This window comes from Sinohyriopsis cumingii, chromosome 15 (genome assembly GCF_028554795.1).
Source record: "Sinohyriopsis cumingii isolate HCF-2022 chromosome 15, ASM2855479v2, whole genome shotgun sequence".
In the NCBI taxonomy this organism is placed as follows: domain Eukaryota; kingdom Metazoa; phylum Mollusca; class Bivalvia; order Unionida; family Unionidae; genus Sinohyriopsis; species Sinohyriopsis cumingii.
Window position 1 is genome coordinate 63,285,192 of NC_142975.1, and position 25,490 is coordinate 63,310,681.

At 34.7% G+C, this 25,490-nt stretch overlaps 1 protein-coding gene across 1 annotated transcript in view; it reads right to left on the reverse strand.

Annotated features, from left to right (window-relative positions):
• Window positions 1-985: 985 nt before the first annotated feature.
• The window catches only part of LOC149781944 (cell surface hyaluronidase-like), a 49,897-nt gene continuing 25,392 nt past the window's right edge, over window positions 986-25,490 (reverse strand). Inside the window, exons 2-18 of the mRNA XM_089935039.1 lie at window positions 22,690-22,906; window positions 21,992-22,146; window positions 19,581-19,743; window positions 18,302-18,526; window positions 17,128-17,315; window positions 16,767-16,839; window positions 16,040-16,170; window positions 13,643-13,773; window positions 13,168-13,237; window positions 12,705-12,839; window positions 12,105-12,231; window positions 10,994-11,057; window positions 7,780-7,963; window positions 6,991-7,206; window positions 6,166-6,365; window positions 4,858-5,031; window positions 986-1,073 (exon numbers count right to left, since the gene is read on the reverse strand). Coding sequence (XP_089791165.1) covers window positions 986-1,073; window positions 4,858-5,031; window positions 6,166-6,365; window positions 6,991-7,206; window positions 7,780-7,963; window positions 10,994-11,057; window positions 12,105-12,231; window positions 12,705-12,839; window positions 13,168-13,237; window positions 13,643-13,773; window positions 16,040-16,170; window positions 16,767-16,839; window positions 17,128-17,315; window positions 18,302-18,526; window positions 19,581-19,743; window positions 21,992-22,146; window positions 22,690-22,906 — 2,541 coding nt within the window. The remainder of the gene's footprint in view (window positions 1,074-4,857; window positions 5,032-6,165; window positions 6,366-6,990; window positions 7,207-7,779; window positions 7,964-10,993; window positions 11,058-12,104; window positions 12,232-12,704; window positions 12,840-13,167; window positions 13,238-13,642; window positions 13,774-16,039; window positions 16,171-16,766; window positions 16,840-17,127; window positions 17,316-18,301; window positions 18,527-19,580; window positions 19,744-21,991; window positions 22,147-22,689; window positions 22,907-25,490) is intronic.

The window sequence follows — 25,490 nt, forward strand, 5'->3', positions numbered from 1 at the left end:
AATTAGTTCATAAAGTAAAACAAAATCGTTTAATGGAAAATAGTGGGAGGCTGACAGTTATAGAGACAAATATTGATTAGGATAATCAACACTTTATTTATGTTAATTTTGGAAACGTTGCACTTCAGTAGTTTAAAGTAGAAATTTATTTAAAATTAAAATTATGTAAACATTTCCGATAAAAGTGTTCACGTCTTGGGTGTGTCCTCTTAGAAGAGTTCAGACTTCATTTTTCATTTTTTGGAAATGTTAGTTATAATGAAGTAATCAGTTGCAATATTACAGTTCATTATCTTTTCTAAGCCTATAGGAAAACATAACGGGATTTCTCTACATTGCAGATTGTTGTACTAGATGATGTAGTGCCAAGATTGTATGGCTTTCTCTCTCGTTTTTTATGCTATCAATACCAACCTCCACATGTAACCGAGCAGCTACTCCAGGGTCCAAAATCACCCCAGGCTCCATCTATTGTTCCTCTGTCTGCAAATGGACGTGTTGACTTGGCACCAACACCCTAAACAATATGAATTCATAATCAGTAATTCAGCTTAAATTACTAGTTTATGCTTGTTAATATGATGTATTGTATTATTATTAATCAGCGTCACATTACAACGCAGTGTAAAAGATAACATATTCTAACGCACTCAAACGCTATTGCACATTTTCAATATCATCACAGATTCTTTGAAATTGTCTTTGTGTAAAAGTGGAAATAATTCTATATTTTACTTCTACGCAAATATTAATTCGTCTCTGCTGTCTCGCTCTTCTGACTATAGATAAATAGAAACTTCATGTAGGAAAAAGGCTTACCTGTGGAGCGATCTCAGTAACTGTAGAAAGAGATTGCGTGTCAGTAGCCAAGGTAACCTAGACAAAGAAAGTCATACACGTTGAATATTTTTATTTTTATTTGTCAACAATTCGTGAAGATTTTAAAAATGGTGAAGTAAGCAAACCACACTTTCTTCCTTTCTGCTTAAACTTGAACTGCAATGAAACTGGGTTTGCTCTTGTCATTTGGATACTCAGTTTGTGAAAGTGGAGCATTAAAACCTAATTCCTTCCTAGGGATGAAAAATGGATGAATAAAGTAAAATGTACGAAATTGATGTGAATTGTTATGTACGTCTGTACTATTTGCTTAACTTTAATCCATGAGTATCGATTTTAATGATCACTGATAAAGAACATATCAAATTTCGAAATTCACGTTAATGATTGTAGACTCTGATCGTAGAGAATGGGCTATAAATAGGTCGTTTACTTGGATACTGATTCTGTGCTCTGCCTTGATAATGAACATGTTAACTTTTTTGAGGTAGATTACCATTGGTATACGACAGTATTGCGGCATATGTGACGTCGGAATGAATTGCGATATTTAAGTCTTAATAGAATCGCGCAGTTACTAACAAGTGGAGAAGTGAACAATTATTCATATTCTATTCCTATTGAGCGGCATTTAATATTAGTCTTGTCGTTGGTTTTGTTTTGAGTTTGAAGCCATTTTTCAGCACCTGATAGGCTATACGCATAGCGGCCAGTAAAGGACGAACCCAAGAAAGTCTCTGTAAAATCCACCGACCTACTGAATGCTACTGGCCAGCTTTCTCACATTCACACGTTAGCCGAGCCTGAGACTCAAAACCACCACTGGTAAAGGAGAGCTCTTTAGAGTGCTCAACCACGGGTTCCCTCTCAATGGTCTAAAACTACGTAACATAAAGAAGCAAAAGCAGAATGTCTAGTACAACTTAACAAATAGTTTAATTTGTAAGTTATAATATGAAAATTTAAGAGAAACTTAAAGTTGTATTTATCTCTAATAACAGTGTTTAAACTTTATCATCAATATGCTGTCATGTTCACATTTTATGTCTGAGTGCTTAATGGCTTCTTATAGACGTCAGCAACTCAAAAGTTACTATTAGCAAAAGTAAACAAATGATAATGCAAAATGGTAACTAAAGGAAATAAATTGATCTTAAAACAACTTTGTTTGATGGGAATAAATCAGAACATTATAAACGCAATTCTCCTCAGTGACCCGAAGTCAACTAAAACGAAAGAAATATTACTAATATAAAATACATAACGAAAAAGTTTGGTTGGTATACTGACGTTATTTCCTCAGTCACGATAACAGAATATAAAATTATCGAATACAATTACTATGTTGTTAAATGTAGTGAAAAGATACTTATAATGTGATAAATAATGTATCAAGCCACATTTTGAACCTCTTTATTTTATTCAAATTGTTCACAGAGAAATACCTTGCAATATATTAATGATCTGTAATGTTTCCCAACAAACAAACAAAAAATTGGCCAGATGGGCGATTGAGACGATGATTTCAATACAATAGTTAACAATGCTGTGATACGATTTATTTATACACGTTCCTTAATCTAAACGAATTCTGCTTAAAACTGCACTAGCAAGAAAGAAGAACGATTTATTTATACATGTTCTTTAACATTTACCTTAACCTAAACGAAGTTTGCTTAAAACTTTACTAGCAAGAGAGAAGAAATATTTATTTATATACAATATTTCTTCTGTCTCGCTTGTTAAAACTTTAAGCAAAATCCGTTCAGATTTAGGCAAAATATTAAGCTCACAAATATTTTGGGATGTACTTTTGCAAGTTGAAAGGTATTGAAATGTCACCTGCCAAATCTATTCTTGTACATGAGGAGTTTACCTTTCAACAGGCACAACTTAAAAGCCCACTACCGGTTGAAACAGCTTAGAATAGCAAACACTGACTGATTGTGCCACAAAATAAAAATAAAATTCACTTTTATGGGCATTTAACATAAAATGGTTTTCCTTCAGAACTTTGTTGTAGTAGATACATTACCGTGCTTTTCTGAATGTTCAGGCGGGCCCTACAATCGGCATCAGTGCGATTGATGTTGGTTCCACTCATAGTTATCTTTACCATGGGACAACGGTCCTTTGGGCAGGCAGTGGTTTCTCCCGGTTGGCGATCATATTGGTTGATGAATTTGAAGTAGAGAACACTGTTAATTGAGTAAGACATATATTCAAGTGCGCATATAATAGGGTAGGAAACAAAGTTAATAATGTTGCATCCTTTTAATGTTTACCCTTAGTATACCTTAGACAAAAGACCAGTCATACGTTTTCATATTTTGCATGAGATCACATGGTATGCTTTCCCATGAGACAGTCGGAGAATATATCGAAAAACGTACGATATCAAACAAGTGAAAGACCATCCCTTAAAATATCAAGCCGAAATAACCACAAATGTTCCATTTTGCCGTCCCAATGGATGTCTAAAACTGGATGAAGAAATTTTCATGACAAGAAAAAGAAAGTATTTCTCTGAGTTTAGCGTTGATATTTATGCCAAGTCGTATGCAACCGGATCTAGCAGCAATTGTTGTAGTACGAAGGGACCTGACTTAGAAGACGAGAGCTGAATAATAATGCCAAATGTTAGAAATTCAACACATTCAAAGTTTTATCAAAATAACGGTACAGAATAGTTTTTGCCCAAAAGGCATAATTTCTTAGCTAAGTTATACTGCGTAAATCAAAGTTAGGAGGACATGCATTCAGAGGTCAAATCTCGTCTGTTATTATGGAACCTTTGAAATAAGCTTATTTAAGAATCTCATCAGTATAGCACTGCTTGTTAAATTTAATGCGTAAAGATGTGCTTTGTAATTCAAGTAGAACTCCAAAAAGAAGTAGACTACCACAAGGTCTCATCACTCTGATGCTACAAGTCCAGCAATTGTGGTGATATTAGTTTATATATTTTTCAAAACCCAAGGTCAGCACATCGGACTGTTTTCAAGGATACTAAACGTTTGCAGCACGTAAAAAAGGTAGACGGAGAGATTCTCATGCACAATTACGTAAGAATATGTTGAATGGTTCTTGAGCTAAAGTAGCTACAAGCAATATCCCACGTGAAGATAAAAAGTTAATTTCAAGAGACATTCCTCTTTCACAAATGCAATGTCTAGGCCTTGGTACAGCATATTCAATAAATTGTATCCGAATTTTGAAGAATGGGTCCTACGCTATGATTATTAGACGGAGCTGGTATAGTAGGTATTTTATGTTGATAAAATAACTTTATCAACTGGATCTCAGAAGACAAAATGCACATTTAGATGTAATAGTCGATTCACCTGATAAATGACACAAACATATTTGAAAGGTTGCAAAGCTATGCAGGTTTTAAAGAATTCATGTGTTATGATATAAATGTAATTTTCAAGAACGATAACTCAGTTTACAATGAAGTTGACGAGACAAGCCCTGCTAATGGCACATCGAGGTTTGTATGAACGTTAATATAAAAAAGACAGAATAACAAGAACATTAAATGGTTCCCGAGTTATACAGGTCATAAAGCTTTTCTGTGGTGCATTTTTAATATTGGTCGCAAAAGGGTTATAACTATTTCGAGCCTTGACAAAATCTATAATAGCTTTAGAAGGCAGGTCTACTTGTAATAATCAATTTTGCCAACAAATTGCAACGTGCTATGTATAATGGTTGCAAGGCTACGCTGATTACAAGAAGTTTGAGTAGACGGATAAATGAACCGAGGGATGAACGGAGGGAAAATATAATTGTTTGCAACAGAGGGGGTTAGCTTCCACGACGTAGGACGATTAATAGTTTTAATCATCTTTACAATTATCAATTATAGCTGTTGTCAGCATGAACCAAATAGCTTTAGCTTTATCGTGTCCAACATGTTACATATATTGAGCAAAACTAATGTGAGCAGAGCTTTCCTTTATTTTGTAAACTGCGTTATTGTTATAGACAGTACAACAAATATAGGCTACATACCCATTTGTGCTATCGTAGTAATATTTCTTGCCATCATTAATTGTGCTTTCCAAATCGGCAATACTGCTTGCTGCTATCCAACTACTCAAAGTCGGGGCCCAGTATGGAAAGTAGGAGTAAAGGTCAAATGATACTCCTCGAGGAAGACAAACTCCAAATGTTACCCACTTATCTCTGAAATAAAATTATATTATGATTTTAACGTGATATTAAATCCTCTTTCTACTAAAGCGTCTGAAATAATAATATATATGTCATATTTGTGCTCAACCAGGCAGGAACGAGGTCATACTCCACCCATTCAAAACTGAATAAGAGTTTCAGTTCATATTTGTAACAATTTATTTATATATCGTTATTTTGGGGTATTTAAATGAAATATCGTGCATCGAGTGCTTTTCATTTCTTTTATTTCATTTATTTGTTTACAGTTACCGTGCTAATTTGTTATTTAATGTTTAGTTTACATGTTCTCTTTCTAAATTATTAAAACTGTAATTCTAATGTGCAACTCATTTTGTAAAAGCCTGTATTTGTTTTCCCTTTAGTGTTATATAATATTGTATTAGCAGAATAATGTATCATTTTAGTATTGACCAGAATAAGGTCATGTATTCATCTATGGTTTACCTCTGTATCTTTTCCAGAACTACCTAACAATCAGCCTAATTAGCCACCAAAAGATGGTTATGCTTAAGACATTCCCCAAGCCAAAAGCAGAACATATAATTGCTGGAAAACAGGCTGGTTTCAAAGCAGGACGTAGCACTATAAAACAGACCTTTATCCTCAGAATCCTCTGCGAAAAATATCTGAAACATCACCAGAACCTCTATCATGTCCTCATTAACGTCAAGAAGCTTTCGACAAGGTATGTCATGCGGCCTTGTGGGCCAGCAGGAGGATATACAACATAGACGCAAAAGGAATCAACACCATAGAAAACATGTATTTTAAGGCGACTAGCGCAGTTCTCGAAACTAGCAACCAAAGTAAAAGTGAAATAGGCGTGCATCCTCTTACACACTCTCTTCAACATAAAGTGTATCTGGAAAGGATAATGTCCGATGCCTAGGAAGACAACGAGGGCAGCATCAGCGTTAGAATTAGAACACTCACCATCCTGCGCAACGCTGATGATAATATCGATGTCTTAACATCAAAGAGTGGATAGGCATGGATTTTGCGAAGACCCAACAAGGAGTGGAGAACAGGGTAAAATAGAGAGAGTGTCGCAAAGTCATCAGTGGAGCCCCTACTACCAGCCATATATGGGTGCGCATGTTTGATTGTATATGTGCATCTTACTTTTCAATTCCATCACTGTATATTTTGAGAGGGTTCGGAATTTGGCTGCTCCAGTGAAGAATATATCTCTTGGATCCACCCAAGATTACCATAAAATCAGCTGAATCACCTCCTGTTAACTGCTCCTCAGCCCCCGTATCTACCCGCGTCATGATGGGATCTGTTATAGCCTCAATACTGTCTGGTACCCTCGGACGGATCTAAAATCAGAATGTGACCTCTTTGACTGGGGAACCGCTTGAGATGATACAGACGTTCTCAATAGATGCATGTATAATATACAAGCCACAACATTTCTACCAAACATTGACGTCATATGAAAGTTTCATATTTAGTTTTGTTTTAAGGAATGAAAATGGTGCACTTTTGAAGGTCTATGAGTAGCGTCAAACCTTTTCACTCGAGGTTATAATTGTTAGGAGGTTACGATTTAAAAAAGTTATAAGAAATACATTTGTATTCTGAAAACAAATCCATTATCTTGCTTTCTATTTGACAAAATAATCGCCATGTCATGCATTTCGCTCCATTATCATTTGTTAGCATCAAGACCCATGACAGACTATACTTGTGATGATGTATTGTTTATTATATACATTACCAATTGATAACATACAAATAAATAAAACATTATTGGACATAGAGTCGCAAAATTCAAATATGCTACGAATGATTCTCTCTTGGCAGAAATATCAACTGGATATAATATACCTCGCAGGACAGTATTGAATAAATAAAACGGTATCTGATTTAATTAATATTATTGTATTATACTATAATATGCATTTGTTCAAAAATTTACTTTGCGATGGTTTTATTCGTTACCTTTCCATAATCATGTGGACATATCGCCATTTCCCAGTTTACTCTCTTCCTGCATTGGTTTGTAACATAGTAATCAAATGGTTTTACAATCTGATTATTAGCAGCGCCAGAAACAGAGCCGTCCGTATCTTGGAATGTTGCAGCCTTGTCGCCGTCTTCATTTCCGAATCCAACATCCTCCTGGTCTCCATTTATGACCCAGTTTCCTGTAGAATCCTGAGTTGGAAGAAATACAAAAGCAAATACAGTTCTACTTATTGTTGTGTAAACCTTATCAAACAGATATTAGGTGGGTGCACGTTTCTCATGTGCTGGATCTATTTCCGATTTCAAGACTGAAATAGAGAAAAAGAGATGTTGTTTGGGTTTCCACTTATCCTTTTTCTCCCACACGTGCTCTTGCAAAATGTCTTAAGGAGTCATAGGGGACCAAGCATATCTAAATCCTAAAATAAATGAACCATATACAAAACTTAAAATATTTTAAAGTCACACAGGGCTCCTTATATTAGCAATTAGATCTGCAGAGCTTAGTCCCGATATTTCATCTCGTCCCGATTCGATTAATAATTAATTTGACTGACTTAGTTTTTAATCCACTGTTTAATCCAGTCCAAAACTTCTGAAACCGAATAACTGTGACTTTCTATACGTTAATGGTCCCCTCAAAACCTTCTCATCAAACCGATGTATTGATAGCGGACGACTAGTAGTTATTATTAACTGTTATATCAATTACACAGGAAACGGTCACTCGCACTAAATGAGGCGGTCATGTACAATACTTACCCCATCAACAAATGCAAATTTGGCAGCCTTCATGGAATTACCAGTAGAACTGCTAAGCCTATTTAGCCTCAGAAATCCTATAGCTCCCATGTTGTAGTAAGGTGTTTTCTTGTATCCCTTAAACCAGATGTTTTCCGCAAATACTGGTCCGTCCGAGTAGATAAATCCTTGCCTTGGACTGGTCCTGCAAGAGAAGTAAGTTTCAAAATAACAAAACTAATTAATACTCAATCACTGTAGTCTACACCTGATTTTCCTACTTTCTTTTATGTGCCGCTGATTTTGTAGTGTGTGTGTGCGCGGGTGTGTGTGTGTGTGTGTGTGTATGTGTGTGTGTGTGTGTGTGTTTGGGATGTTTAAGGTAGCTTTCAAAAAATTCAGTCATATCGATACGATGTCTGCAGTGTTGCAGTTTATAGTGATGTCTAGAACTGGGGCGTTATGCCGCAAACATGTAGCATGATACCACACCCAGTCACATTATCATGACATCAGCCGAAATGTCCTAACACGGACCTCTTAATGCTGAACTCCTGACGAAGCAGCTGTGAGTATAATTTTATAAGTCTTTGGTATGACTCGGCCGGGGTTTGAACCCACGACCTTACGCATCCAAGGCAGATGCTCTAACCACTATGCCACCGGAGCTGTGTCGCTGTTTTTTGTGTAGCATTATATATGAACTTATGAAAACACTGCATGATAGCTTTGGTTTAGGTTTAGATTAGAAATCGCACGTTAAGCAATATTATCATCGATAATATATGCTAGGAAATGAAGGACAATTCAATCGTAGCAATATAAATTAAAGAGTATACGGAATATAAAGAATATTCGTGATGGCTGTGGTACAATCTGGAGTAGAATGATCTCCTTTATTTTTCTGCTCATTGACATATCTTGTCACCTATTGGGTTACCTTATGTGAATTTAAATTTGAATATCCATGCAATGTTTCTTGCCAAAATATCGAGGTTCATGAAAGTAAATAGATTTATAACAAATTGTATTTACCTGAGTATGTTAAGATACATAGTAGTTGGCATGTTCCATCTTTCCATATATAATCACAAAAACCAATGGACCCTCATTGTAAAGACAATACTATAGTACTGTCCATGTTATAGCGTATCGAAGCCATGAATCTCAGCAAGTTGCTTGAATTTTGTATATTATTTCAAGATGAATAATTTCTCTTAATTTAACTGCATTTCTATTGACAACTTTTGAAAATGCAATTTCACACTGTTAATAAGCTTACTTTTCTATTCTTGTATAATAATACTCAGCCGCACCATGAAACAATCGTCAGAATACAATGCCATAACTGATAATGTATGTCTAAACACGAGAGGGGAGCATTGTATAACCAGTTTGAATAATTGAATAGCACAATGATCGACGCAGCAATACAGTACAAGGATTTCACAACGAGACGTGCCGCACAGCGCGACGTTTGCATCAATGTCGATTTTTGAGAGTTATACGTGATTAACAATTTAGAACTTAAATATTATTTCTCCTGACAATTATTCAGAGCAAAAATATGATGCAAACAAACTGAAAGCACTTACAAAGCCCTATCCGTTGGTACTGATCGGTGGTATTTGACTGTCGTTCCATTGAAAGTAAATATAGCTGGTTCACCAATATTGCCGGATTCGCCGATGAAAACACTGTCTTTTATGAACTTTTCTTTCGGACTTGATCTAAACCAAAACAAGAAGCGATTGTGATGTTTTAATATTTCCGTAGTGAATGGTTCCTGACATGATATAATCGATAACCTGTTGTTTATGATATGTCTAGGATATGACTAAAATTAATTTGGTGTTTGCAAAGTCTCCAGTAAATAACAAGCATTGCAGCATACCGTATTTCTTCTTTTTTTCTGGGTCGCTGCCCTATTCATTGTGACTCAAAACAGCTGGACTTTAACCCTAAGAATATCTTAATGTTTTGTCTTTATGTCACACATGCTGTAATGTAGCTATACGTCATGGAAATTATTTGCTTTTCATTTCACAGTTTAGAACTCACACTTTCTGTCATTATTAACCATGCACATAAATCACCTGTGAATTATCGAATAATCGCATGCTTCTCAAAAAAATGTAATTAGAAATGAAGAGCTTTAGAAAAGTATGTGTCTCACCTGGCATATGTCAAACCTCTAAGACCGCCCAGAAGCCTGGAAATAAAATGTTCAGAGAGATATATTTGTGAAATGATAAAATCTCTTTTTCGTCTTGATATACCACAAACAGGAAGAAATAAATATACATTAAAGGTAAAACGATTTACACGAACACGGTGAACGAGAGAGAGAGAGATAGAGATTTATTTTCCTACGTTAATGCCGGATTTATTCCATCGTGTGGTACCAAAATAATGATATGTTATCGTGAGGCTATTTGTTTGGTATAAAGGATAAACTATTTCCGGTATTAACGTAGGAATATAATATGTTCTTCTTGTTATATGCCAACTTCCTCCAGAATCGAAGTTTAGAAGATTAAACTAAATCTTCGGTCGAACGCACTCACACCCAACGCTTTTGTTCGTAGCTTCACCTTACATTCATAGTCTGAAAATATAAGTATAAGTGACTTGAGAAAGCGGTAGGATTGGGTTGACATAATCTGCCACAGTAAATTACATTTTGTCCATTTTATAAGCAATTTAAATCTATCTGAAAACATTGCACGTGTGGTTCAGTGCAAATGAGTGGAGTTCTCGTTGTTATTCTTGTTTTTGTTGGTTTTTGCTGTTGTAAGGTTTAACGCCATTTTTCAGCGCAAGATAGGCTATACATGGCGCCCAATATTAATAAGGGAGGAAGAACCCGGGAAACCCCCTGAAAGAACCATCGAGAAGCTACTGGCAAGCTTTCTCACATACACACATTGGCCGAACCCGAGATACGAATCCAAGCAGACATATGTGAGATGGCTGTGATCGATAACGGTGAGCGCCTGGTCAGATTTCTTTATCAAAGATTAATTTCCATGCCTGAGATGTAAGGCAATATCTATCTATTTCTCCTGGCATGCAGGTTACTCTTTTATTTAGTTTTTGCAGGAGCAACTTTCGAAGGCACCCACAATCAAGATGGGAAAAGTTATTATAAGGGCATATTTGTTACATGCGAAAATATAGGAACGATAATATATACACATGATTTCGCAACACAAAATGGAAGACGAACACTTACGATGAATTAGACATTTCAAACCAGCCACCACGAATCCATGCATTCTGGTTCCAGTTGTTGTAAGCTAGAAAAAGACAACCGTAAACATCTTTCACGTCATTGCCCAGTCATGCATGATACAAGTAAAATAATTCTTCTGAATTTGTTTAGTCACACAAATTATCTTTCTTTGTAAGGGTTTCATATTTCTATCGTATCACAGGTTCCGAAAATACTCAAAATATGTTTTAATACAATTATCTCTGATATCGTTAGCGTAATAGGTGGAGCAATCTCAGCAAGTATATTTCATCCAAAAGCAAATGAAATGAAGGCTGCATTGACATAGGTAAGTGTAAACATTGTTTTGAAAAGAAAATACCCTCCACATAATTAGTATTCTGAAAGACTTTGAACACATACAGGATCCTTTTCTTTCCTTTTTCATGGCTCACAACCCCAAATGGAGTTCCGAAACCAGGAAAGAAAAGGAATCTAACTGGATACCCCGCCTTAGAACATTTAAACCAAGTTAAACCAAGAAGACTAGAAAAAGACAGCCATTCACAACTAAAGTTACCTTTATCCAGCCGGCATGTTCGCTTTTCCATAATTCTCTAAATTTCCTTATTAGTCACCCAATAATCTATAGTTAAAACTATATCAATGAAATATCCGGGGTATAATTTACATAACAGATGACGCTATGGCTCATCGATTTCTAGGTCAATATAAAATATATTTCAGCATCCGCAACAAGTCATAGTCATGTAAAGTTTACAAAGACAACGGTTTGTCTGTTTTATTTGATTATTTTGTCCATGTTTTGTATTTGCCTTTGAAAAAGACTCATTAAGAGTCGAAAGCGCATAGGCCAGCTAGATACTAGTTTTCTACTGTTCGTAGAAAGTTTCTTATATATATATATATATATATATATATATATATATATATATATATATATATATATATATATATATATATATATATATATATATATATATATATATATATATATATATATATATATATATAATGCTACAAACATTTCAGCTCATTTATATATGTTTCACTTCCTCTATTCTACTTTCCCTATTTAGAATTTACGTTTGTATGTCATTGACCCCTTTACCTGTTAAACTAATCAATTTCACTTTCTTAGCTGGTGAACTGCTATTGGTTGGATCTTCCAGTGGATGATAGTCATTGCAGCAATCCATTTGTCCATCAGGTGCTAATTTGTTGTCGATGAATAAACCCTAAATAGATATAAAACATTTAGCATGCTTGCACTGTTAGAATACAGTTCAAAAATAAATTATAATGTGTCAAAACACACGGAGCAGCAGTAAATTCACTAAACAGTGCTACCTTCTGCATGTGATAAATCCTTTACCAAAGTAATGTAACATTCTCCAGGGTTGTCAACAAATGTCACATACTCGAATCATGAGTAATGGATTCTGATAAAGAAAGCATATGTTACCGAAAATGCATTCTTGTCAGTTTCCCTCTTTACCGATTATATCAATTCCCGTCCATATTTTCCAAAAAACTAATTACTTTAATTAAAACATACAAATATGGTGCTCCCATCATTGTATTTGTCAAAGAGTAAATGCATGCAACTCTGAATGTTTCAATGCTTATGTCTTTTTCAGGTATTAAACTAAATGAATTCGTTATTAAATAACATAATACAATCCAGGTTTTGTTTTTGTAAAGTACTTACAGATTCATATCCGTGTACTACGTTGTTTTCGAATAAGGAAATAGCTGTGCGGCGAGCTTCCCCTGGTGCCATAAAGTTTTCCGTAGCTGATGGACCTAGAGGTGACTCTGGATAAATGTACCAAATTCCTTTCCCCTGAATTGATGAAAATCATGCTTATCAAAATTGTGGTGAAATAAAACGTGTATTCACAAAATTCATTAGACCAATAAGACTTAAAACACCCAAAATAATCGAATCATCTTGGTTTAGGTTAGGAATAAAAACCGGCCTTCTTGCAGGAAGCAACTTGAACATTTTTGTAAAGCTACGTTTGTATGATTTTAACCATTTTGTAAGTTAACTAATCAGTTGTGTGCGTTGTAGGATGAACTTTCTTTTCATAAAATGAGTTGCTCCTGATTTTACAAACTGTATTCAAAAGAATGAAATTCGTGCTAAACACGTGGACAAAACAACATACCTCGCCACCAGCACCAGCATTGTTTTTTAGGTAATTCAGAGGATTGGTCATCCAGTAGGATGTAGGGTCACTACAAAAAGATCAGAAATTGAAATTTTTTCATTTATGTAAGAAAATGTATCTTTATTTTCAATGTCTTGTCTGAAAGAAAAATAATTAAAGAAAAAAGAATCCTAACAAATCATTGTATAATTCAAATGCAAAATTTGCAAAAGATAACCACAAACTCACTGAATTGTTGCAATAGTTTTATGAATATAAGATAACTTAGCACAATTTTTTTTATTAATGTTTGAAATATTTTGGCACATTTGTTCACGATGCGTATGTATTTAAAATTAAAAACAAAAGCTACCTTTTTCAGTAACATAGTAGAAGATTCCAAACTAAAGCTACACGTTTAACTCTGAGGATGCACTTTGTGTTATTCATTACGACATAAAAAGTTTATTATAATATAGCCTAATAAACTTACCTATCAGATGGGATGAGCTTTGCCTTCAAGGTTCCAAGAGCCAAATTCCCATCCAATGTATTATACTTTTCCCCACCGTCCTCCAGAAAGTAAGAGTGCCCAAGAGAACGATAGCAAACATTGTCCTTGACCTATAATATAATTAATATAACTCATTAATATTTATATACAGACAGGGTCAGCAGCAGAATAACGTGACATGACTTGATAGAGATCATTTTAAAAATGACATTAACGACAGGAGGAAAATGCCCAGCGTGTAAATTAACCAAAATATTTCTTCACAGAGGAAGCATTTTATTTTGAGAGGCTCTAGCGATTGAAATAAGATGTATAGCATATTATGAATAAATACGTTTATATAACAAAAGTTAGAATACCAATGTAGATGTCATAAAGAGCGGCCATGGTACATAAAACTAATATAACGAACATTTTAGGGACGTTAGAAATCATGCCGTGTGAAGCGGAACTCACAATGGATTTTTCCCCCATGAAAATGTGAGAATTTACCGGCAATTTGCTGGGATTTCATCTCTGCCATTTGATAGTATGTATGATAATGGGTCATTTGATCTTTTGTTCAATGGGTATAAATGTTCTCTTCTTTAACGAAGTTTTTGACGCTTTGAATGCTTTGAAATCACCAACACATAAGGTAACATTCGGTCCATTTCGCTTTATATTATCGATCGTCTATAAATCAGCTCCTAATTCAGTTCTATTTTAAGATAACAAACTTTACATCATATCACACGAACTGACGCGCAATTCAATTCAGGCATGCTATCAATGCAAAAAACCAGCAGTTGTTCGATTTGTTTCAACGGAACCATTTCCGTTTGTGTGACACAAATTAATTAGCAATATGAGATGTTTCGCAGGAGCCGGGTTTGTTACCAGGGTACCAAATCATTGAATATCCAGAAGACCCAAGGGAAACGCCACAAATTATAGTTAAAACAGGAGTTTTGCTTTTAGCTATTTAGTTGTAAATAAATTTTATTTATACTGTATATAGTACACATTTTAATGTGATCGTCTCTGGAAGCAAAGGTTTGATCTGCCTACTCAGTTGCTTTATTAATTAATAGATAGCTATAAGATAAAATATTTGCGATGTGATAATTTATTTAATAATTCCAAAGTACTACCGATGGATCAGTTCGCATAAAAACTAAAATCTAGGTTATTGTTTGCATAATCAAAATGGAGACTTTGCAAGTTGCACAGTAATCTGACTATCTTTCAAAAATTCAAATGCACAAATTAGTTTTTATTTCCATCAATGAGACCTAACTACTTAATATTCGCGTATAAAATTGGTATCGTGATATATATACAATACAAATGTCCTGATACTGTCACCATATACTCAACAAGTGAAGGTTTGTGTTGGAAAGTTTTCTCTCATTTGCATGGAGGGCGGGTCCGCTAAAAACAACGGAACAGTCTTTTACGAGTGGAATTTTGTTTTAGACTGAAACGGGTTCATTTCTACATGCAATGAGCGTTCTGTACAAACATGATGCTTTTACCAATACAAGTCCTGGACTGGATAAGATCAATCAACACATAACCGAGTCTAAACCTGAATTTTAGAATCCTGAACCTGTCACAGATTTCACCTACAGAACATAAATAGAGGTTTAAACAAATATTTACGCATTTACGCCAAAGTTTAAAACTGACTTAAATTTTAGACATTAACTAAATTTTGAGTCTGGACAAAATTTAAGACTTATTTTGACGAAATATAAGTCTGATCAGAAGACATTTAAGTCTGATCAGAATAAATTTAAGTTTAATCAGAAGAAATGTAAGTTTGATCAGAAGAAATATAAGTTTGATCTCAAATGAACCAAACATTCTGAACTCCACAAACAGACTAAACTTTAAGACTAAATTTAGTGACATTTGAATCTGCTTAGGCGGAAAGTCAGATCTAAGTCACAAGAACAGCTAGAACTGAGCAATATATCTAACTGTTTTTTAGGCGTAACTTACAATTTCCGAAATCAAACGATTGGACATGACTTTAAAATTTGCGTTGTTGAAATTTTGATCCAGTTATTCAGTCTAATTTTCAATTTTAAAGTGGCATTGTTGCTAAGAAGCATGATTTCGACGACCATTTAAACAAAGCTGAGAAACAATATGATTCTAAGTAATTACAGATAATAGCTAAAATAATGTTCCTGTTATCCCAAAAGGTCTTGTAAATAACATATTCGCAAGTTTTGGTATTCAAGGGGTTAGCATGAGAATTGTGACGTCTAGAAATTGTAGAGTCTAAACGATTACGGTGTGAGGGAAATACCCATCTAATATTTTGGAAGTAATAAATATGACATATAAAGAAGTTTCACTTTTATTTGACAAAATGAGATCTCTTACCAATACACCGTGAGTTCCATGGATAGTTACACATCTAGCAAAGGTATGGTGTATACTGTTCTCCTTGACGTAAGGTCTGTTGGTGTAATTTCTCGTGTCTTTGCACATATGGAAGTGAACGGGATATGAACCTGGAAGGAACGCGAATTAAAATATTTAAATGTATATCAGTCACATGTCTTGATCCAATTTATGTCAGTAATTTTATGGCTTGACCGTCTCAATACTCATACAAAACAAACGTCTCATCATTAGTATAATCAATACAAGCATCGAGTTAACTAAAGCTAGAAGAAAGACAGAATAAAGAAAAGCGCAACTCAGAATATTACAAATGCAATTGGTAAATTTAATGATGATGTTTTAAGGAATCCTCTCTGACATATCTTGTGAAAATTACATGCAGAAGATTCATGTATGATTTTCTGAACTTTAATGCATTGCTATTATTTGTATTTTGTCTTTTTGTTTTAAATTTTCGACAAAAGCCATAGACATCACAAGTAACCCTATATGGCTATTGGGAAAAAAGACAAGAAACGCATTCTTGAAAACTTCGTTAAATGTACGGATATAATCATAGCCGGTGTAAAGTTAAGAATAATTTCTTATTTACTTAAAACATGCTATTACAAAAGCAGTATGATAGATTGATCAGAGAGATAATGATAATATTTTCCTTAATCATGTATTTATTGTGAACAAACACGGCTTTAAGCACGCATACCCAAATCGGTCTGTTGTCCCATGTGATACAGTTCAGTTCCTTCTACTCTCCCATTCTTAAAACCGTATAAAAACTGAAATGAAACCAAAGTACATGCATGTATATGTCTAAACTATATATAGCAGCAGAATTCCACCTTCTACGAGGAAAATGCATGATTATGGATTTATTAATGACGTAATGTCAATGAAGAATATATTGTTAATGACATATATGTTTATGGTAAATATGTACAAGGCCACATTTTATGGTCAAAATGAATCTAGCGTTAATTCCTGGCAATAAGCTGAATGTATCACATTTATTGACAAGTATTATGTACATATGCTGAAATTGTATATGATATAAATTCGGCTTGTACCTTGATGTGTCCCCCAAACGTGTCATAGTTGAAGTTGCTGCACTTTCCTGGACTATTGGCATCATTGACGTAACAACTAGCCTCCATTTTGCCCTCAAAAATAATGTTTCTGCTCAACAGCGCCACCTCTGCTCTCATGTCTACTACTCCATCTTCTACCCCGCCCCAGTGAGTGTAACGGGGTGGTACTGGTAATGCGAAGAAATCAACCATTTAATAATGTATGTAGAAGATTCCGCACGAGCACCACCACTGTCTCCTATTTTTGTACAGACCTAGTATCCACCCTGCTTACTATAAAATGCAAAACTATGAAGACGAAAGTGTTGACATGCACTGAAAGTGTATCACTTTTTTCTTATTAAAGCTGTTCGGCATTGGCGCGCAGTTTTTTTCCTTAAATAATATTTGTAAACAGTGATAGACACTAACACCGTCTATAAAGGTGTGAGTAATACTTCAGTCAGAGATAAACATCGTGTCCAATGTATTTTCGTACGTTTATTACCTTTAAAGGTGTATTATAGAACACAAAAAAAAAACACAACAAAAAACAACGTGTATCTCTACCTTGTCAATTGCTAGTTAGATTTCTATTGCAACTATTTACAATTATGTACAGTGCACGATGATATTGTTTATAATTATCAAAAGCGTAAAGGTTTACTTACAGTCTATCCTGACTTGCTTGTTGCTACATGAAGAACATTCTATTATTGTCCCCTCTTCCGCCTGGTTCCAATCATAATCAGTGGAGGAAATAACGACCTTGTCCCCTTTAATAAGATGGGATGAGATCTAAAGTACACGCTCATTCATTATTATTATTATTATTATTCCTCCAGACAGGCTAATAGATTGTGTATGCCATCATATCAATATGCAAAGAGGAATTCTACAAATTCTTTCTTTATATTCACTTAGCATCCATTTACCTTAAATCTTATGGCACATCTTACCTTTGAACTAAGCATGATGTCCTTCTATTCGAACCTCTATGATTATTTCTACGTCCTAATACTTACTGAGCTGAGCTAGGTAAAACTATTGATAACTAATGGTTTATTACAGCTCTATGCTGCTAAGGAGCTTGCTGTTGATGACTGGTGTATTTAAATTTTAGAGTGGTTTTGAGTCCATGTATGCCTGTCCTAACAAACAAATTGATTATTACCAATATTCCATGTGGTCACATAATCGATGAGAGTTATTATGGGATATGCGGCAAAAGTAGTAAAGATGAAAAAATTCTGTTTGGCTTTCCAGGATTCGTCAGTGTCAGTCAAGCTCTCCACAAGAAACTTCAGCCCTTTGTCCCAAAGAGTCAAGTCAGCGGAGGCAAGACTTCCTGAGCTGGATGGAGGAGTGATTGTCTCTTTCACCACTACACCAGTGGAAGCTGCAATAGTATAAAATGTTTATGGTCTGGCACGCATACATACATGCACGCACGCACGCACGCTTGCACACACACACACACACACACACACACACACACTCACACACATACATACATACATACATACATACATACATACATACATACATACATACACAGACATGCAAACAGCAAAGCAGAATGAATCAAAATGGTCATTTGCAAGGAGATAATATTATTAGGATCATGTATAGAGAAGATAAATGACACATATAAACCATTTAATACTATTTCTCTATTGTATTAAGTAAAACAATCACTGATAAACTTTGCTCATTCCTTAGGAGCAATGAATTATAAAAAAGTGCGCGTATTTTTCCAATTCATAATTTAAGTTGCTGTTTGGTATTTGGAAATGTTCCTGAACACGTTATATGAATGCAAATTCAAAGGACTTGTTTGGAATTTTTTGTAGTATTGGGATTTGTATCAAATTTAAGAATGCCTGGGAGTCGTGAAACTAATAATAATTCACTAATGAAATTGAATTTGGCTACAAACATTTCATTTCTGCATGGAGGATGGCTCGATTTATTACAAATTATGTTTATTTTAAAATGTGAAATTTTACTTTTATACACCAAGGCTGCGTATGCATTCATGTTGTTGCTGACTGTCCTCAGCTTGCTTGTGCCTGTCACACTTCCAAAAACTAAAGTTTCAAATGCGTTGTAGATTTCGGTTAAATCATTGGTCAAGATCAAATTCTTTCTCAGCGAGAACAAAAGCACCTCGTTGTTTGCTAATTCTGTGAAAAGAGAAACACACACATATAATAATAACGTCATCGTTCAGATTTAGTTTCACTCAAGATAATCGGAGGCTCTATCTATTCTGTATTAAAACAAGGATTTCATGTACCCAAGGATGAAATGAATAAGCACAATTCTATACTTAATCAAATAAGGATACTCCTTTTGATTTTACATATTTAATTTAAATTCTTTATAACCTAAAATTAGAAGAAAAAAATTGTTTGCAAAGCTTGACGTTGACAGATATTGCTCAAGCGTACCTGTAATCATTTTTCGTAAAGTATCCCGCTTTTCAAGTTCATTCGAAGAGTAAAACCCAAACACTTCAAATTTCTTTTTCACAGGCTGATTTAGGGTATTGATTTCGAAGACGTATGCTACAAGGGCGTCCATCCAACTGTCAGGATCGTTGGGTCCATCCACCTGAATGAGAATGTAAGGGTGGATTAATATATATTTATAGAATTTATGTTGGTGTTTGAACAGAGACAAGGAAATCCCAGTCAAAGGGTTATATTTCTGTCTCCCACGAGGCTATGCCACGCGGAGAGATAACTAATGTAACCCCGTGACTGGATTTTCTTGTCTTAGTACAAACACCGACATAGATAGTGTTCCTCACTCATCTTTTTTCAATTAAATTAATGGTACCCGGCATGCTTGCAATATAGCTAGCAAATGCAACACGCATATTATCAATGAGCTAATAGTATAGCCTCTCACGTTATGTAAAGGTCATCAAGTTTTATACTATTTATGAAAATATGAATAATTTTCTAAGTGTAGTCTAGTTGTATATGCCGTTCCTCGTAACAACAACAAAATCAAGAAGCGGTTTGGAGAAACGTGCTATAGTTATATCAATACCGCACATTAATATGAATATGTTAATGAGATCAATTAGAAGACCTGTCGACAAAAAGTACATATATTCTACGCATGAGAAAATAGAAACATAAAAACATTTGAGATTATTACTGTATTAATACATTGAATCGATGTATGCCATACTAGAATAACTATACATAATTAATATTTTAAATGGATAATATGTAACTTTCAACAGTGCCAATTTGGAACACGTACTATGGCAGAAAATGGCACCATACTTTGCATTACAAGAGGCCTACTGGATACAGTTTTAATCAAGTGTGTAGTAGCTGAGGAGATTTCAAATTCATGACTTTCTGGGAAATTTATATTTTCTTTCATGGAAATAGCAAAGATGTAGCAATCGCTATTGCAATGACATACTACAAGGAAATCTACTTGTGGAATAGCGTGGGACCTGATGAATTATCAGTCTGGTTGGTAGGTGCAGATGTTGTCATTCGAAATTGCTTTACTGTGTCTGAGTCATCTGGTGTGGAGTGTTGTTGTTGGACAAAATTGAGAAAACCAGCATGACATAATACATTGATGATTTTGTGCCGGCTTTGCAGAGAGTATGGATTTCTGTAGCCAGCGATGTGTATAGCCTGTGTGCCTCGAACTATATCAAAAAGCTCAACGTCGTGTGTGTATGTGTGTGTGCGTGTCTCAAAATGGTTTGGTTTTGTGTTATTAGAGTTGCAGATACCTTCAATTGCTTTATTAGTGAATTTCGTTATGATATGTATTCGTTGTTTTCGGTTGTTGTAGGTGTTGATGTTGTTAGATTTTATAACAACTCCGTAAGGCACAACAGAAAACAGCAAAGGTATCTTCATTGTAAAAGAATTTCCTATTGCATGAACACCATGACCGAGACGACCGGACTGAGATAACAAAACTGAGATAAGACAAATAAGCTTAGCAGAACAGCTAGATTTCTTTGTCGAATCAGTGAAAAATAGATGGGAAGAAATACAAACACATACCAAAATTAATCGTAAAGATCACGCTAGATGGATGGAAACGTAGAGATGGCTAAATAAGTAAACTGTTAAATATATTTATATTCTACTTTGATTTATAGATTGTTGAGCATCAGTCAAGGAATAAACATATGCACGTTAAATGCACTTCAGAAAAAACTAATTTACCAGTTAGGAATATTCCTTGGAGGAAGACAATAAATAATTCCAATAATTAGCATGATACTAAACGCTTTGATTGTGAAAGAATATAGGTAAATAAGGCTCTGATGTCAGTTATATTCGGCACTGGGAAGAATAATTTCTTTCCCGTTTTCCGATTATTCTATCAAAACTGACCAGAAATGCATCTGTACATGCACCCAAAGATAAGTTACGATAAAAACAATATTCTGGTGGAGCCAATAGCAGATATAGGTCTATTAGTGGTTTGACTTTGACCCCAACACTGGCTTGTATCTATCATTGAGAAAAGGTCTTTGTCATGCACAATCTTTGCGAAACAAAAGACCAAATATGATCGTCCGACCTCAATTGGTTAAACAGGGTGTAGAATAAAATTGCGTTTCCAAATTACCCATAACAAGGTCAGACTAATCTAATCTACTTCATATCAGGGCTGTATACGGAATAGAATCATAATATACTAATTTTGCAGTAATGAAAAACCAAATAAGATCACCCTCTCTCAGACGGTGTTGAAGACAGTTTGGTTACAAGGTTGCCATTCGGAAGAACGCTTAGATCGCGAATGGACAAGAATGCTACAAGACATTGAAGAAACATCTACTGGATATTTTCAATTGTACACATACGCTATGATCATAAAGAATTCCGTTTGATTTGGAGAGCTTCTGTAGAGTTCCATCCAGTTTAGTCCAGGACAACTTTCTCTTGCCATGAACCTCCAGTGTACCACCGCTCTTCACTAAAATTGACTTTCCGATTTCTGGGAAATCACCGCGCTTTCCTGTCAAAAAACACAGAAAAATGGGTAAATGGGTAAATGAATCGATATTCGTCATTGTTATTCGTCATTGTTGTTATCGGTCCTCTATATCCTGTCCGATATAAGTTCATCTATTCATCTCTTGCACTTGCATTATTTCCTGTTTATTCTCCCCCAACATCTCTTCTAACATCACACTAATACGCAGTTACGTGAAATGCAACCTATCATACAAAAACTATGGTAGATATATTGCCATTAACTTATTTTCATAAAGAGCCATTAGTCTGTTAGTCGTAAAAGTAGTATACGATGAGACTTTGACGCTTGAACCTATTACGTACATAATTAGCATTCGAAAGTTTCTATACGTTTGCGTCAAAGATTAGATCACACTATTCTATTTTGTCTATCTCATCAATTTATTTCGCCATGCTTCTTCAACTCTTTTGCATCTAATCTAGTATTTATTATTTAGACGTAATATGCAGTAATATCTTAGATATGAATAACACGCAGAACAATTAAATGAATCGATGACATGTTGGGAAATTCAGTTCTTACCGGCAAGTGTTACATGAACGTTTCCTTGATGAAGACAAGATTCACTTCCAATGATGACCTCTCCTGATATCTCTATAAAGTTTACTGTTAGCGTGATATCCACGTTAGGACTGAATACGAGCTTCCCACTAGAGATCACTACAATGCCTGTCAGGGTAAGGTTTGATTCATCTAGGAGTATGCCCGTGTCGATTGTCACATTGGCGCCAACAGCTGGCTGAATAATAATAATAATAATAATAATAATAATAATAATAATAATAATAATAATAATAATAATAATAATAATAATAATATGTTCGAAAGCATATATGCTATAGGAGACAGATATATATATATATATATATATATATATATATATATATATATATATATATATATATATATATATATATATATATATATATATATATATATATATATATATATATATATATATATATATATATATATATATATATATATATATATATATATATTGGATGACATCAGTAGCAGATCCACAATACCTAGATAATTAAAAACGATATTATACATTGATGAGATGATTACACCGGTCAACAATGGAAAATTATCACAATATGTCCGATGTTCGCTTGATATACCCCAGGCTCACGAAGGATAGAAATATATCGATCCGTTTTGTAAATTTCATTTGCTCATGGCATTCTTGTTTCTTTATTTTCTACATAAGTAGTAATAGGTGATACCCTACGGACAAAGGGACTTCTATGTTAAATTTACGTGGTTGTACCCTACCTACAATGGGAATTTAACATGAGGAATTTTAACATTGGATGCATAGGGACAATGGATTGGGACTGTCTAGGGTCAAAAATGTTGGGACTGTCTGGCATCAAAAATAGTGGGTTTGTATAGGGACAATAGGAATGATGACGTCACGGTGGCAAGAATGTTAAATTCCCATTGTCCGTAGGGTACAACCCCACCCAAATTTAACATAGAAGTCCACTTGTTCGAAGGGTATTACTACTTACCTCTCTTGTTATTAGTGTTCAAGACTAAATAGTCACGATCTCTTCAGAAAGGAAAGTCTGCATGAACATTGAAATATTTCACAATGGCGAGGTCACAATATCAAGTGATTAAATAACAGGCTTAGTCTCACTTGCTCGGCAGCTCTGATGGGTGCTAAGCATATACAATTTCCATTTTGCAATACGCTAAGAAAATATCTCCTGGAAACACCTAATAATTACCTTTAGCTGCAATGAAAACTAACGCCTAGTATTAATAATGTAGGGCAGCCACCCTAAGTGTTACAGATTTCCCTTAGCATGCGAGAAAAGACACAACCGAAATATTTCATACGTCTAATACAGATTTATACACAGATGTGACTTCAGACTACAAAATAGGAACCCGCTGTCAAACGTTATATCGAGTCAGGTATCTTACTACAAAGTTAGCAAATAAAAATAACTTGAATACAATTGTTATATGGTATAAAGAAATTGGCAAAGTACGTAAATGTTAATAATCATTCGGTTTGCGAATAGTTAGTCAGATCCTTCAATCTATCTGTCTTATTTTAAAATTAATTGCAGACTGGTAAATGTGAAAATGTGAAAAAAAACTTGTTTCTATTGATCTTGTTTTCAGGTAGATTTCTGATAGTTTTCACACATTGCTACAACCATCATCATCATCCTCATCGTCGTCGTCGTCGTCATGATCTCATTCATAATATCGTGTTCTTTTCGTAATAACGTATACCATCTATGTTCAGATGTTGCAATGATGTTCACATCTATTTCTTAATATCTGAAGCCTCTTGTGAGTAAGGTTTCTGATTTTGTTTTATTTTTGTTTTCCATTTCCCGTCGATTTTATCAATCTTGCCATCTCTTATAGATGTAAACGGGTTCGCCACTTATTACGTTTGAATACCTATCTGAAATCTCCTTACCAAACTGCCTTTATTGAATGTATGTATGCATTATAGCGAACATAACTGTTTGTAGCCAATAAAAGTGGTACGGTCATTGAAGAATAATGGTGTTGAAGACATACTAGTGGTGGTGGTGGTAGTGGTATCCCTGCTCTTTGCACAAAAATTATAAATTCTCTTCTTCATATTTAAAATATGTAAACCAAAAACCAACCAAACCAAACAAAATGGATTCTAAATCTGCTTCCCCTTCGGGGTCGATAGCTACCGCATTTTGTTAGATAACACCTATGCTCGCTGCATATATAACCAAATTGAAACAACAATACAACCACCATAGTCGATTAAATGTAATACTGTGAACGCAGACATGTTTGGAATTGTAAATGATCATAGGAATAAAATGTTTCTGATAATTAATTGTCCAATAAAACACATATTTTGATGTTTTAAGACTTTATCGACACCGTTTAAAGGCATTTGGATTAAACGATGTTAAAAATGCAATCAAATAACAAAAAGAAAAATAGAAAAGACAACATTACCTTTCCTGAAGACCACGTTGTCGGATCTGACCATAATTTAAGAGATGCATCTTCATGTGGACAAGTGGCTACAGCGGCCGTTTGTTCATGTGCTACTAATAGCAGGAACAACGCCAATATATGGAACGAGATACGACATAATGCCATCATCAGCGTTCGGTAGTATTTTGCTAGATAAGGTTAAGGTGCTTGTATTTATACTGAAGTTTCCGATCGCTATTTGTGTGCTTTGCCACGTGTCTGATGACATCATGTTTCGCTTTCTTTCATACTCAGCTAATAACAATGTCATACAAATATTGGGTCCGGGTACTGATGTACCGTTCTGATGCACACGTGTATCA